The sequence below is a fragment of the Gymnodraco acuticeps genome, unplaced genomic scaffold (assembly GCF_902827175.1).
Source record: "Gymnodraco acuticeps unplaced genomic scaffold, fGymAcu1.1, whole genome shotgun sequence".
Taxonomy (NCBI): Eukaryota; Metazoa; Chordata; class Actinopteri; order Perciformes; family Bathydraconidae; genus Gymnodraco; species Gymnodraco acuticeps.
The window spans coordinates 108,769-125,304 of record NW_022991666.1 but is presented as its reverse complement, the minus strand read 5'-3'; the positions used below and the strand labels follow the sequence as shown (position 1 = coordinate 125,304).

Genomic DNA, 16,536 nt, shown 5'->3' with positions numbered 1-16,536 from the left:
TTGTTTAGCGATACACAGCCAAACTCAACCTGAGCACACACAAAGTCACAGCCGAGTAAAACAATAAGTGTGGCTTGATATTGAGTAAGAAAAAGGTTGATAAACGCAGAGAGAATGGGTCTGCAGAGAGAATGGGTCTGCAGAGAGAATGGGTCTGTAGAGAGAATGGGTCTGCAGAGAGAATTCCGCCGCGATCCCAACTGTCTGTTATCAGCCTGCAGCCAGGGAGGAGAGATCAGCAGTGTGTGTGTGTGAGGAAGTCTGTGGATTGGTCAATTTGGACCAATCAGCGGGGGCTAAACGTAACGGCTCCACGGATTGGTCCATTTAGTTCCGGGTACCGCATGACCGTATCGCGTCATAGCTCTGGGCGCGGCTACTGGCCATTCCTACGTCACAATACCCAGGAAGTAAACAATGGACAGTGACGTATCTCCAACGAGGCGTTTTGGGGAGGTATTTTCTGTGTTAGAGTTTTACTCGCTACAGGGTGTACTTTGAGGGTTTTGACTCTGCACACCGTTTACATGCATAAAAACCTTCATAACACACAAGGGGACGGGTACTAACCGGAAAAGCATGACATGGGACCTTTAAGTCTTGTTAACGCTATGCAGTAAAACATACACATAATAGAAAATCAGTTCATTTATTCAATTGGCCATGATAGATGGGATTGTACCTGTAATGTTTCCAGAAGAAGGGATGATTCAAGCATTCTTCCACTTTAGGTCTGTTCTTTGGTTCTGCATCGATCATCCACTCAATGAGGTCTTTTGCCAACACGTCTTGAACATGGTCCAAAGTGTAGTTCCCTGTTACAATGTTGTTCTCACGTTCATAGGATTTTTCTCCAAAAGGATGTCGTCCTCCAGAGAGGATATAATACATCAGCATCCCTGCCACCTTAGGAATTAACATAACATTGAAGCAATTCAGAAAGTGTTTGTACCCACGGTTACCGATCACATTTCTTGAGCAGAAAAACGGACCTGTATGTCAGAGCTTGACTTGTACGGTATCTTGGTTTCGTCGTCTTCTGATAACGTTTCCTTGGCCATCCAACCTTTTGTTCCTGCTTTCCCTGTGCAGTAAGTTGTTTGTCCTTTGGGTAACCGTCGACTGATGCCAAAATCAGCCAATTGCGCCCTCCCTTTAATATCTGAAAGACAAATCAGGTGGACAAACTCAGCAATACAATTATGTTTGATAATTATGAATTATAATAATTGTTTCCTAATCCTATCCCCATCATTTCATTGTATAATGAACTTGGGAGACCGGGCCTTCTGCTCGGCTGCTCCCAATCTGTGGAACGCTCTCCCCGACCAAATGAGAGCACCACAGACCGTGGAGGCTTTTAAAAAAGGCCTCAAAACCCATCTCTTCAAAGGAGCCTTTGCCTAGACCTTTTTATCACACTTTTATATTGCTTTTTATTAATTCTACCGTGTTGTGTAATGTTTATTTATACTGTTCATGCTCACTACTTGTAGCACTTCGGGATTTGAAATCAAATATGAAGTGCTTTATAAATGGAACCCATTATTATTATTATCTTACCGATCAGAACATTCTGTGGTTTGAGGTCTCGGTGGAGAATGGGAGGATCTCGACAGTGAAGCACCCTTAAACTGTCGAGAACTTCAAAGACAAGTTGCTTCCTCAAGTGAATATCATCAAGAGTTTTTATGTATTCTTCCAAGGTGTATTCACACAGTTCAAGACCAAGATATCCAAAGTTGTCATCCTCCGATTGGTCAATGTATCTCACAATGGATGGATGCTTAAGCCCTGGAAGTCGTAGAAATCCTTCCTCATTCTTCAGCACTTCATAGTTGCATCTTGTCACTTTCTTAATAGCAATTTCAGTGCCATCATCTCTCAGCCCCAAAAACACTTCAGTACCATTATTTCCCACTGCTATGCGGAATTCATCTTTATTCACGTACTTCATGCTCCCAATTCTGGTTACTTCACTTTCATCAGTACTCCCAAGCTTCTCTAATTGTTCTTTCCACCTTTTGCTGATGTGTGGCCCTTTGTGTCTTATTGATGACATTGTGGTGTCAACATGTCCACCTGAAAGTACATGTTTATATATGTCATAAATGACGGCTCGAATGTCATCAGAGTAGTCTTGAGACACAAAAGGAGCAATCGCCTTGCAAACCGCCGCATTCAATTTGGGATCCCAGTCTGTGGTGCCTTTTGTTTTCCGTGTTATCATAAATAATTCTTCCAGAATGTCTTTATAGTCAGTTTGCTCAAGTGAAAGCTGTCCCAGGAGTAGGGTGATTCTAGTAGAAGTGTGCTCCATTTGAAACTGTGGGATGATATCAACTTCTTTGCTTCAAAGTATCTGTGGGAAGACAAAAACAGGTGTCAAATTGTGAAACATGAAATCCCATCCAATGTAATGTTACACTTGGTCCTTAGCAAGCATATTTGATGTTCTTTAAATATATTAAACATGAACTACTTGTGTTTTAAAGGAGTAATCAAGATGAACTTGGTTGGTGGCTAGATATAGTCCACGTTTTAGCTGATGACAGATTTTTCAATATTGGTGTATGCGTATAATCAACAGGAATAGAAAAGAGTTTAAAACTCGGGCAACCCTTGTTATAAATACCAACTTATTGTTATCGACCAAAGTGCCTGGCTTGTGGTCTTCATTAGGGTTATTAAGAAACACATACAATGAATGTTTAAAGAAGAAATTAAGGTTTAAAGACATCAAGTAAAAACCATACACATATTTGCCAATGGGGCAGCCACACGTAGATGAGGTATATGATCATGTGACTTCTTATTTCTATACTTATTAAAGTGAAGCCAAAGAGACTGGCAAGTACATTTTGTTCAGGTAAAAGAGAATTTCTTTTTTATTTCTAATACAAAAAGTTAATCGGCAGAAACAAAGTTAGTCATGGTTTGATATCCCTGCCAGTATAACTGATTAAGGAATATCAAAAATGCTTAAAACACTAGTCCTTGTCCAACGACTCTTGATCAAGGGGAATAAAACGTTGACCAAGGCTGATGCAATCTCATTTTAAACCGACCCAGTTATAAGTCTGCTGACATGATCGTGTCTTCAGGTTATAACCATATGCACACACATTTTATGTTTCCTGTAACACAATACAAACTAAAAGATTAAGTCCAAAAAGCATTACATATGAAGTTATTTGAATTTATTAGAAGGGGGAACGGTTGGAGGGCACAGGTCGCTGGTGTGAACTGAACACGTGAAAAGTGGGATGGATCTTCATGGTTCTGGGAAGCTTCAGGCGGACAGCAGAGGGGTTAATAATGCCCTCAATGGGGAAGGGGTCAATAAACCGAGGGGACAACTTCTTAGACTCGGTAAGGAGGGGGATATCTTTGGAAGACAACCAAACAGACTGTCTAGGGGCATATGGGGGAGCGACATGTCTATGGCGGTTGGCAGCTGGTTTCTGGCGGAAGTCCGAAGGAGAGCAGAGCGAGTGTCGCCAAGATCTTACGGCAAAGAAGAACATGTTGCTGGACGGATGGAACTGCCAACTCACTCTACTCTTCAGGAAACAGGGGTGGCTGGTACCCTAAGGAGGCTTCGAATGGAGAGAGACCAGTAGCTGAAGAAGTGAGGAAATACTCTTCCCAGGGTAGATGGGAGCTCCAGGTTGACTGATTTCGGTTGGCTACGCAGCGGAGAGCAGATTCCAGGTCCTGATTGGCCCTTTCAGTTTGGCCGTTAGACTGGGGATGATAACCAGAAGTTAGACTGACCGATGCACAAAGAGAATGACAAAAAGTCTTCCAAACATGAGAGGTGAATTGAGGGCCACGGTCAGAGACGATGTCAGCCGGGATTCCATGCAGACGGAATACATGCTGGGTGAGAAGTTGGGAGGTCTCCAGGGCTGAGGGGAGCTTGGGCAGGGCTACAAAATGGGCATATTTGGAGAAACGGTCAACAACTGTAACAATTGTTGTGTTACCTTGTGAGGGAGGTAGGCCAGTGACAAAGTCCAGTGCAATATGTGACCAGGGTCGACTTGGGATAGGAAGGGGCTGGAGCAATCCCGCCGGTCTCTGATGGGTGAGCCTGTTGTGAACCTTTGTGTGGTCTCAATAGCCATGTAGGCCTGTCGCGATAATCGATAAATTGACTTATCGTACGATAAATAAAAATGGACTCGATAACTTTTCTGAGCTCGATACATTTCCGTTTACATAAGGATGTGACAGCATTTTAGCCAGGAGTGCTGTGGTCGCCAGGAGCGCTGTGGTCGCCAGGAGCGCTGTGGCCGCCAGGAGCGCTGTGGCCGCCAGGCGCGCTGTGGCCGCCAGGAGCGCTGTGGCCGCCAGGAGCGCTGTGGCCGCCAGGAGCGCTGTGGCCGCCAGGAGCGCTGTGGCCGCCAGGAGCGCTGTGGCCGCCAGGAGCGCTGTGGCCGCCAGGAGCGCTGTGGCCGGGGGGCCCAGGCGCGCTGTGGCCGCCAGGAGCGCTGTGGCCGCCAGGAGCGCTGTGGCCGCCAGGAGCGCTGTGGCCGCCAGGCGCGCTGTGGCCGCCAGGAGCGCTGTGGCCGCCAGGAGCGCTGTGGCCGCCAGGCGCACTGTGGCTGCCGGCCACGCGCGCTGTGAGGGGCGGGGCTGACACACAGCCAGGTCAGGACACTCCGCGTGCACGTGCAGCAGCCAAATTAATAATATAGCGACAAACGGGAGACAACATGTGACTTACTCGCGGGGAATTTAAAGGCAGGTTTGGTTACAAAACCTAACTAGTAACTACACATCTCGATTCTCCGGTGTGGCAGTATTTTGGATTCAAGCCAAATCAACGAGGCGAACCAACGGACTTGAATGAGCCGGGCGGTGTGTCGCATTTGTTTAAAAAAGGTAGCGACAAAAGCAGGCAATACCACGCATTTTAAACTACACCTAAAACACAACCACCCCATTCTGTTTTCCCAGCTGGGAGCAAACACGGCGGCTGGAGATGGAGAGCCCCCACCTTCCCGACAGTTTACAATCAAAGATGCATTTGCCCGACAATGCAGACATGTTGGTGTTCCTTGCTCGAAAACTTTGAAAAACAGATTTGGATATGGCCTGTTGAGGCATCTGGGTCTTTGACAGTGGACTGTACACTTGACTGTTGTTTTAAGGAGGTTTTTTTTGCTTGTGAGATAATGTGTGCTCATATTTATATTAGGGCTGTCAATTTAACGCAAAAAAAAAATAACACCACTAATTATTTTAACGCGATTAACGCATGTGTATTTTTTTTCCTCAGCCGCTCCCGTAGTTTCAGAGCGCATCGAGTTTAAAATACCATCAACAAGCTGATGCTGACAGCCCCGCTCCTGCCGCCCGCTTGTGGCAGACCACACTTCCACGCTCACCGGCAGGCACCGACTGGCTGTTGGGAGGACCGGGAGGGTGTGTGTATGTGTGGCCCGAGCGAGCGAGAGAGAGACCTTACGTGCATTGTTGTTGTTAGCATCTGGTGCTAGCTAGCTGCGCTAACGGATATGGAGCTGTTTAAATGAAAACATTTCGCCACAACTGCGCCGAGCACTTGACTTTATGCAGGAAGCCAGACAGTGGGACATTGTACGAGAAGTCAGCACACTCAGCACGGATAGTGTGCGCAACATGATTGCAGCGTCCAGGCAGCTCCCGTTCGAGCATATGCCTTGAGTTGCACATAGCTCCAATGTCCATCACACACACACACACACACACACACACACACACACACACACACACACACACACACACACACACACACACACACACACACACACACACACACACACACACACACACACACACACACACACACACACACACACACACACAGAAGTTGTTGTGTTTAATATTCATGAGGATATTTGTCATTGTTCTAATGATAATAAACATTAGCATAAAGCATATTTGTCCACTCACATGTTGATAAGAGTATTAAAAACTTGAAAAATATTCCTCTAAGGTACATTTAGAACAGATCAGAAATGTGCGATTAATTTGCGATTAACTATTTTAATCGACTGACAGCCCTAATTTATATATAATAGATAGATAGCTCTGTTTTCCAGCCTGACTATTTAATTTATTGTTTTGGTTTTGTGTCATTTAATTTATTTATTATAATTTAATTAATTTGTTTTATTTATTATATAATTTATTTATTTTAATATTATTTCACATTTCATTTGCAATGTTGAATGTTCAATAAAAAGTTATGTTTGAAACGATGTACTTGAATTATTATTATATATTATCATTATGTCAGTGGTCTAAAATGGTCTTACAACGGTGCCAACAATATTATCGTTTATCGCAATAATTTTGAGAAAAATGTATCGTCCAACTAAATTAATTATCGTGACAAGCCTATAGCCATGCAGGGTGCTATGGCATGGATATTCAAGTGTACTTGAATGGCATCTGTTTTAGTTAAGATTATGCTCAAATATACTTTCCACAACTATATTTAAGTTCCCTATGAAGAGCCAACCTTCCATTTTGAAAATTCCCTGTTTAGTCCCATAAATTCCTGTGGAAAGTTTCCATCTTTGAAAATTCCCGGAATTTTGCAACCCTAATTGCACATAAGAGAAATAAACAATTGAAATATCTCAAAATAGAAATAAATCAGCATTAGAAAATATACATTTTGAAATACCAATTTACAGTAAACAAAATATTAAGATACTTAGGGAAAACTGAATTCTTCGTTACAATTTGGTGGCCTGAGTGATGGAAATGCAATGTGCTGATAGATCAGAATCAAAGATGAGGTATTTGTCACTCTCTCCTATCCTTTATCTCTCTGTCGATTTGTGAAATGACCCAATAGAGCCAAGATAATCATCATTAGAGTGCGAAGGTTTGACTTCTTCCTATAATTAGGTGATTTGCTGCAATCTGCCACGAGGACTGTCAATCTGTCCGAGTGTTTGTCCTCCTGTTAGACCGCCTCGGAGACAATTACTGTGGGCCCCTCCTAATTAAAAGCTCATTGAAATGTACGAGAGCCTGTTATGAATTATTGAGTTCTGTTTCCTGGGAGGGACGCCATTAGGGAACTTTAAAGCAAGTTAATTTCTCCTCTGTCGGTGTGTTTGGAATATCTTATGGTGTGTGTCTCCCTCTGGTGGACGATGGGAGACATTGCACATGATGTTGTACTGACACTTTCTATTTGTAAAGTTAATTATGAAGTATGAAAATATGAATTCCTTCTGCTAATCCTACCTGTTTACACTTGAAATCCGAGCTTGATTACTCTCTCAGATCAACTGACTGTCGTATTGATCAGCATGGTAATATGTATACTACTTCAACATACTGTAGGCTTATTATTAACTTTTTGATCAATTATATTCGATTTGGAGAAAGAAGTACCTTACAGTCAGGATGGCCGAGCGGTCTAAGGCGCTGCGTTCAGGTCGCAGTCTCCTCTGGAGGCGTGGGTTCGAATCCCACTTCTGACAACAACATTTTCCTTCTTTTTGTTTCACCTTACGTACTGTTGCAAAGTGGCAAAAACGATCACGGAAAAACAAAATCAACCTTTTGTGTATGTTTTACAGATCATATATTATGAACATCCACTAGGGGGCAGCAAAGACCAGTGAACATGTGAACGAGAATTTACTGTGAAAGCTGCTAATAGCTAGCTTATATTAGGGTAGCTTCAATAATTATTCATAAATACTATAATGATATTAGTAATTATAATAATGCATGAGTAATGACTTCACGTTTGAATTTAAAAACCAAATTACGTGATAAGTGTGGATTCTCAATTAGCTAATTAGCTAGTTAGCTTAGCTTACCGTTCAGAAACACGTGACCGATTTCCGAGGCTTTTTGAAGTCCTTCAAACTATTCCATCCGACTCCGACGAGGAAAAACACAACCGTGTTCTTGTTCCCACTTTAGTCATTGAACAATCGTAATTAGTATCTGAGAGAATCTGGGCAAAAAATCATCGAAGCGAACTGCACTGGAGATAACGCTTCTTCTTTGGCGGATTGCAAATGGTGCATAACGCCCCGGTGTGATTCTATTGGCTCACATGACTTGCTAGCCTTGGCAATGGAGAGGCGAAGTCACGCCCATCTACTTCCGGACCATGGGACCCCGGAAGCGAAAAATGTACATTGAATTCAATGGAGAGAGAACACATATCTTTTGATCCCGTTTGAATTGTGCCACGAACTACACATATGATGTTTGTCAATCGTAAACAATCATTTCCATGTCAAAAAAGTCACATTTTGTCGTAAAACTGCTGAAATATAAGACTATGAATAATACGCTACTACAAAGACTACAAATCCCAAATCCCATTCTGGGTCGCGTAAGTGATGTCACAGGCATGCTCGGTGATTTATAAAAGACTCGTAATTAAAGCGAAGAAGAAGAAGATCTCATAACTGATTTATTCCGTCCAATAAATTATAGATCGCTAAAAATAAATTCACTTTTACAAGATGCCTGTGTGCTTTGTACCAGGTTGTAGTCATAAAAGTGATCATACCACTTGCTCCTTCTATCGATTCCCGTCTGATGAAAGGACCAGGAGTCGCTGGATCAGATATATCAGGTAATATCATAGGTAATATACATGTTGTGCATGGAACATAGTCAAGTTAGATACCTAGCTAGTAGCGACGAGTAGCGAGCACGTTAGTTAGCATTACATTACTTAGCCTTGTCATTTTTAGTAGCCTTACCATGAAGTTATTATTTTATTACATGAAGTAAACCAAAATGTTAAACAGTAACCAAACATGATGGTAAGTATTTCGTGAAACATTTGAAGAGTAGCCTACTGCGCCCTCCACCGGGTGCTAAGGAAGCAGTTCAGGGAGAGTCGAAGGCAGGCAGGGAGCTTTGCATGACATTCTTCTGGACGTGTTTCATTGTGATGACAATCTGTTTGTTGGAAAGACAGTCGTTGTGTGCTTATTGAGAGAAAATTGTTAGAAGAGATAATTATTCAAAGTGTTGTTACTTTAAAGTGTTGTTACTGACCTTTTTCTCTTTTATTTTCTTTACCTCACCTGTAACTGCTGAGACGTTGAGGAACATGCACACTGACCTGCTCTGGCAACCTGATTTCCACTGTACGTAATAGTATTTGGTTATGGTATATTATTCATATACATCAAAGGCACAATGCACCCCCCAGAGACACACATGTATTGAGTGTGATATTTTGCATAGGTCATGTGAAATCATCTTTACATACTAGAAAACTGTAGGAGCGGCAACTTGTTTTGAAATTGAATTTTTAATATCCGATAATAAAGTTGATCTGTTTTCTTTATTCTTCTCTCTTCCCAGCTCCATCCATCACCGTTCTCTGTTCCTGCAGGTCCTGCTTGCTAATCAATGCTCATATGTTTTTACACAATTACAAATAAAGTCATTGTATTGTATGACATGAAGTTGTGCTTCATTCGGAGTCAATAATAAATTCATTCTGCCTTCAACTGCGCAATGATTGTGGACTGCACCGACATCCATGTAGCTGCCCCCCAGTAAGATGAACCAAGCAAAGAGGGTCACCATCATGCCCAAGGACATCCAGCTGGCCCGCCGCATCCGTGGAGAGAGGGCTTAGACTGACCTGAGACCAGCACACCCAAACACAACAGCTCTTTTAAGAGCCACCTACATTTTCAAAGAGTTGCAATCCTACGTTATTATAATGATTAAACTGGTTCATGTATCACTTAGTTTACTGAACCGTGATGAATGAAAGAAATTAGTGAGGTAGTGGTTTACCGAAGTTACAAAGACATTAATATATGAGTAACAGGTCAGTGTAAACACAAGCTTCTGTCAATTATGGATCATTCAAACTATTTATATACAAATATGTAATAAAGTTCTAAAACAAGTATTCGGTATATTCCTTGATAGCTTTTGGAGAAGGTTGTTTTTAAGTTTACTAAAATCTATCGTTTCAACTGTTTCACTTTGTAAAAAAGGAACAGGTAAGTAGAGCATCATTGAGTTTCTTATTCTGTCAGTAAATTATCCAAATGAATGTTTTTCATTATTTTAGTCAACCATAAACAAATTGATTGTACCTTTTAATGATGACCTTACATGGTCGGCAAAGTTAAATTAACTTCAGAAAATCAAATCTGTTCTGAGAAAAAACTAATAAATGTTTAAAGATAGGAAATTGCCATCCCACTGAAAAACAGTCCGTAGAGATTTAAAGGCGTAGTTGTAGTTCAGTCCAACGTTTCATTTGGATTCATTTGACAACAGTCAACTATTTTCATAAAGAATATATATATATTTTTCAAAGTCAACTTTATTGTCAATCTTACTCAGTTTGAGAGATCAAAAAGACGTTTAAATAAAATTATACAATTTACAGATATGTATACAAATATATATATCCTATATACACCATCATGTATAATGATGGTGTATGATGTAGAAGGAAGTGTGTTAGATAACAAGTAAATATAGAGTTACATACAGATCCATGTTACAGCAAAAGATGGAATAACTCAGAAGCACGCAGTATAATAATAATTACATGCAACAATTAAATAACTGCTCAGCATCTCCACCACAATCCCAATCTGCTGTGTCCTGTTTTCCTCCCCTCTGCATAACACCCCATCACACATACGAAACACAACGCAGAGTCCGAGGGTGTTAAGAGTATGTTTATTGAAATGTCCTCCTCTCTACTGGCCAACACAGGGAGCATATGCTGGGTGTAGAATTGTTCCAGGAGGAGGAGTTTTCCATGCCATGCAGGGTCTTTGGGGATGGGGATGATGATCGCCTCCTTCGTGGTCCACACAACAAAGTAGCAGAGACTCCGGTCTGTGATATGCAGCTGCCCTTGGACCTGGTGCTAGTATGGGTGATTCTCCTTGAGAATATATGACCCACCCTCCGCACGGAGACAGAAGGATGGTAACTGGACTGCCTCCGCGATGGTCATGTTCCTCTGGCTGTGTGGACACTTCACCTCCAGCAGGGCAGATGGCTGCACAAGTCCATCGGGTGATGCTCCCAAAACACCCGACTCACTCACAAAGAGACCAGACTCGATTCGAACACTGTCACTTGATAGGCCTCCACAAAAGCCTCCACAAAAGCCTTCACCCCTTCGGCTTCGTTTACAACCCCCCAGTTGACAGTTGGCGATGTCTCTGGCCAGTGGGTTGTATGTCTCCTCTCGCTGTTGGTAAAGTTGAGACACCGGCTGGACTACTTTTTAAGTGCCAGGCTTCCTCCACTAGCACTCAACATCTGTGGAGCTGATCTGCCACATGGCAAATATTGCCAATGCTGCAGCGTGGCTGCATTTGTACATCCCCTGTGCACAATCACAGACAGCGCTCTGCATCGCGCCATCGTCTCCCATGCAGATCTGTAAAAATAAAGTAAGTACCATTTGTTAGCATGCTATAATAGATTGAATGAGCAATAATACAAGGATGGTCCGGATCTGGGGGTGGGAGGGTTTATTTTTCCATAGTGTTGTCCTCTTGTCTGTTGTTATTGTTTGTTTTTTCTGTATTTTTTGTAATTTATGTTGTATTGGTTGTGATTGTACATTGTATTTTTCTAAATGTGTATGAATACATTTTTGAAAAACATTTGATCAACAATAAAAAAGGATTTGGTCAGGATCTAGACTCAGTGTGTAGTTTATTAATTAATCAATGCTCTCTACATTAGGAAAACACATACCGGTGTACCAGAGGGAGTCACACACAGCTGTGCCTAGATAACCAAAATCCTTGAATCTACACACAGCAAATAAACTCAAATGACACAACGAGAAAAAGGAGATCACACATACAGTATAGTCGATATAAAACTGGCCGCTTCAATCTGAAGAGCAACTAAAACAAAACACGGGAGTGTACCTTGTTCTTGTGAACACTAATGTTATCCCCAGCATACACAGAGACCACGAAGTTCTTAAGGAGAAAACTAGTTGCTAAAACAAAACACGTTAGTGTACCTTGTTAGCTAATGTTAGCTAGCTGATATTAACGTTAAACATTGCACTCATATTACTCACCGAAACCTTGTAAAGCCGGTCCCGCATGCTGGCTCTCAACGTGCCCAGACTTGTAGTTCACCTCGTAAAATAATGTTATTCTCATTCTGAAAGAATGTGGTGAAATGTGCTAACGTGACGGCCATCTTTATGTTGGTGACGCGTATTGTGCGAGACCAGAGACCTGTAGTTCACTGAGCGGTTTCACACAAAAAAATGTGTAACTTCACAGTTTTACGACACATTTTTATTTTTTTGACTTGCAAAATGTTCTTTTAAATTGACAAACATCATATGTGTCATTCGTGGCACAATTCAAACGGGATCAAAAGATAACCTTTCTCTCTCCATTGACTTCAATGTATAATTTTCCGCTTCCGGGGTCCCATGGAGGCTTTCGGAAGGGGAGGGACTTCGCCTCTCAATTATTTTTTATATTACTATTTCACAATCATAGTTTTAAGGAATTTTAAAGAATAAGCGAAACTTTTACAATCCGTGTATTTACCGTCCAATTGTTTTTCTTTATTAAACACGTAAACGGAAGAGCATTTGAGAGGCCTTTTTGTTTTTTTCGTTTTACCTTACTCAATGGTCTGGAGCGAGGGGCGGGGCGAAACTCACGGAAGTGATTTCAAAACAAAAGCGGTGATAATATTATAAACAAAGGGAAACAAGATGAATTTAGCGATCACAACGAAAACGGCCAAGACACATATTGAGCCCAGAAAATCAATGTTATTAAGGGCTGTAAATATAATAAGCATATGTCTAAAATGGACAACATTGTTAGGAGATTTAAACTATACAGCGGTTCTGCACTGCGGTCACTCAGCCGTCTCTCGAGTTTGTTTTTTCAAATCAGCTGCTCTTCATTATTCCTGCTATATTTGACGAGTGATACAAATATTTGTTACCACAAGTTCTTAAGAAAACTGACACTGTTGGACTCGGTTCTAGTTTGACTTCTACCAGAAATAAAATGAAGTACTTTTGCTGGGTACTTTGTGAGTAATCCTCTGTCAGAGTCCCCTCCATAGTACATAATGCATGTTTTTCTGCTATCATTGATGAATGATAAAAATATAATTTTACCATTAGTTCTTAATGAAATTAATACTGTTTGACTTTGTATTAGTTAGCCTACTACTTACAATACATTGAAGTACTTTTACTGTGTATTTTTTGAGAAATACTCTGTCAAAGTCCCCTGCTGAGAACACAATCAAGCCACTTCTGCTAAGTTTGATGAGGGAATTCTTTTTTGTTTCCATTAGTTCTTCGTGAGATTGATCCTGTTGGACTCAGTACTAGTGAAACTACCCCCACAAGTACTATGAAGTACTTACTGTGTACTTTTCCAGTACTCCTCTGTCAATGTCCCCTCCTGACTACAAGAATGCATGTTTCTCTGCTATTTTGAATAAACGTTAAAAAAAACTTTCTTCATGAGACTGATATTGTTGGACAGAGTATTTTAAGAGGATATGGTAGACTTGATATCAGCAATACTTCCAGTCAGTACTCCGGCAGCACCCCTTGGAAAGTCTATAGAGACTGACCTGGATAGCTGGTCTATCCTTCAGCACACTGACACACTCTGTCATTCTTGTTGGCCTCTTATGAAGCTGCTGTCTTTTAAAATATGATTATTTCTCTGCTCCTAGTTAATTCCTCGCAGATTCTTCCATCAGTCCCAGTCATTGCATGTCAGTCAATAGAGCTTTGAAAAATGTGTCCAATTCAACAAAATGTTTTTTTGTGAGTGAAGGTCAGAGCTAAATTATAGATTGTTTGATTGTGTAATTACAAGGTGAGAGAAAATAAATCCACATCCTCCTATGAAACGTATTTTATTTCCTTTTCCATGTTATCAGGGATGCAAACTCATCAGGTATGGAAAAGGTGACAAGGACCCGAGCCCCCCGACCCCACGGAATATCGGCTTTAAAATGAGGAATAACAGAGGATTTTAGCAGTCAAAACAACTAAAGCAGCAGTGTTAATAATAACAGAAGCGCTAAAGAGTCACATCTAATAGAAATATATAAAAGCATTTATTTTAATTGTGTAGCAGTCAGTTTATAATTTTGGCAGCACTGTTGAGCATTTTGAAAATGTATTGTCATGCCTCTGTGCAAGGGGCGGGGCGAAACTCACGGAAGTGATTTCAAAACAAAAGCACTCGTTTGCTAAAATCACACTTGTAATCACTACAGTATCCTGCTGAAGGACCGGTGATTATTATAAACAATGGGAATTTAGCGATCACAACGAAAACGGCCAAGACACATATTGAGCCCAGAAAATTGATGTTATTAAGGGCTGTAAATATAATAAGCCTGTGTCTAAAATGGACAACATTGTTAGGAGATTTAAACTACAGCGGTTCTGCACTGCGGTCACTCAGCCGCCTCTCTAGTTTGTTTTTTCAAATCAGCTGCTCTTCATTGTTCCTGCTATATTCAATGAGTGATACAAATATTTGTTACCACAAGTTCTTAAGAAAACTGACACTGTTGGACTCGGTTCTAGTTTGACTTCTACCAGAAATAAAATGAAGTACTTTTGCTGGGTACTTTGTGAGTAATCCTCTGTCAGAGTCCCCTCCATAGTACATAATGCATGTTTTTCTGCTATCTTTGATGAATGATAAAAATATAATTTTGCCATTAGTTCTTAATGAAATTGATACTGTTTGACTTTGTATTAGTTAGCCTACTACTTACAATACATTGAAGTACTTTTACTGTGTATTTTTTGAGAAATACTCTGTCAAAGTCCCCTGCTGAGAACACAATCAAGCCACTTCTGCTAAGTTTGATGAGGGAATTCTTTTTTGTTGCCATTAGTTCTTCGTGAGATTGATCCTGTTGGACTCAGTACTAGTGAAACTACCCCCACAAGTACTATGAAGTACTTACTGTGTACTTTTCCAACAATCAATCAACAGTCAATGTCCCCTCCTGAGTACAAGAATGCATGTTTCTCTGCTATTTTGAATAAGCGTTAAAAAACCTTTCTTCATGAGACTGATATTGTTGGACAGAGTATTTTAAGAGGATGGTAGACAGCACACTGACACACTCTGTCACTCTTGTTGCCCTCTTATGATGCTGCTGTCTTTTAATATATGATTATTCCTCCGCCGCTAGTTCGTACCTCGCAGATTCTTCAGTCCCATCAGCCTCATCCTTCCATCAGTCCCAGTCAACGCCTCCAGCACACTTCCAGTGTCTGACTCCATATGATATTGTCCTGATGCTGTAAGGGTGATGCCCCATGATCACAAAATGACCCTAGAGTCTGAGTGCCAAGAACCTCATATTATGTAACAATCCTTTGTGTATGTTTTACAGATCATATATTATGAACATCCACTAGGGGGCAGCAAAGACCAGTGAACATGTGAACGTGAATTTACCGTGAATGCTGCTAATAGTAGGTTAGCTCCTATATGTATTCATAAATACTGTAGCGATCGTGATAGGCTACTCAGGGTGTCACTTAGGCATCCCCCGTCTCTCTGCCAATCATAGAGCAGCACCGTGATGGTGTGAGGGCGGGGAGTTGTGACGTAGACAGTGCTATATCTTGTGGTTGGTTTAGGAAATAAATTAGTGTGCGGTAGAACCAGTCTATGGGTAGAACCCACGAAGTGTACTTGACCTGTTATCATCTGTCTTCAAATACTAGTTATTAAAGCCTAATAACTACAAGCCTGTCTCCGACTCATCTTGGGAACGTTACAATACTATAATAATAATAGTAATTATAATAATGCATGCGTAATAACTTCACGTTTGAATTTAAAAACCAAATTATATGATGCAATTGCCAGGATAAACCGTGGTAAATGTGGATTCCCAATTAGCTAATTAGCTTAGTTTACCGTTCAAGAAAAACGTGGCCAATTGCCGAGGCTTGAAACTCTTCCAACAGACTCCGACGAGGAAAAACACAACCGTATTTACCCTGTTCTTGTTCCCACTTTAGTCATTGAACAATCGTAATTAGTATCTGACAGAAACTGGGCGAAAACCCGTCAAATTAGGCAGTTTCTAATCCCCATCGACACGATAACGACTGGCCGAACTGGTGATAATCTCAGGGAGATAACACGTGATACCAACGGTGTGATTCTATTGGCTCACATGATTTGCTAGCCTTGGTAATGGCAGCGATGTGAGAATTATTTGTTATATTACCAGTGCTTGAATTGGAATGAAAAAGGTGCCAGTACTCTAAAATCAGCAACTTTTTCAAGTCAATTTTATATATACAGCCCACAAACAAGAATTTGGCTACTATAATGCTGGTGGGTTTGTCTCTTTACTACTGTATATTTTAGAAAGGTTCACTGTACTTAACATTTTTTATGATAGGCAGCGGATATGGCTAAAGCTCAGTAAGGTCAATATTAACTGAAAATATAGCAATCAAAGTCTAGATCTTCTGCTGAAGACACATGAAGCAGA

At 41.0% G+C, this 16,536-nt stretch overlaps 1 protein-coding gene and 1 non-coding gene across 2 annotated transcripts; one reads left to right on the top strand and one right to left on the bottom strand.

Moving 5' to 3' along the window:
- Positions 1–682: 682 nt before the first annotated feature.
- LOC117534410 (serine/threonine-protein kinase/endoribonuclease IRE1-like) lies at positions 683–8,071 on the bottom strand (the record flags this gene model as incomplete). Its single annotated transcript, XM_034198603.1, has 5 exons — positions 7,839–8,071; positions 7,410–7,528; positions 1,564–2,362; positions 993–1,162; positions 683–906 (listed from the first exon to the last, which is right to left on the bottom strand). Coding segments are annotated over exons 3-5 (1,151 nt in total), but the record flags the coding sequence as incomplete, so codon positions are not given.
- Positions 7,411–7,493, top strand: trnal-cag. Its single transcript has one exon. It is a non-coding gene; the product is annotated as a tRNA-Leu (tRNA).
- Positions 8,072–16,536: the final 8,465 nt, after the last annotated feature.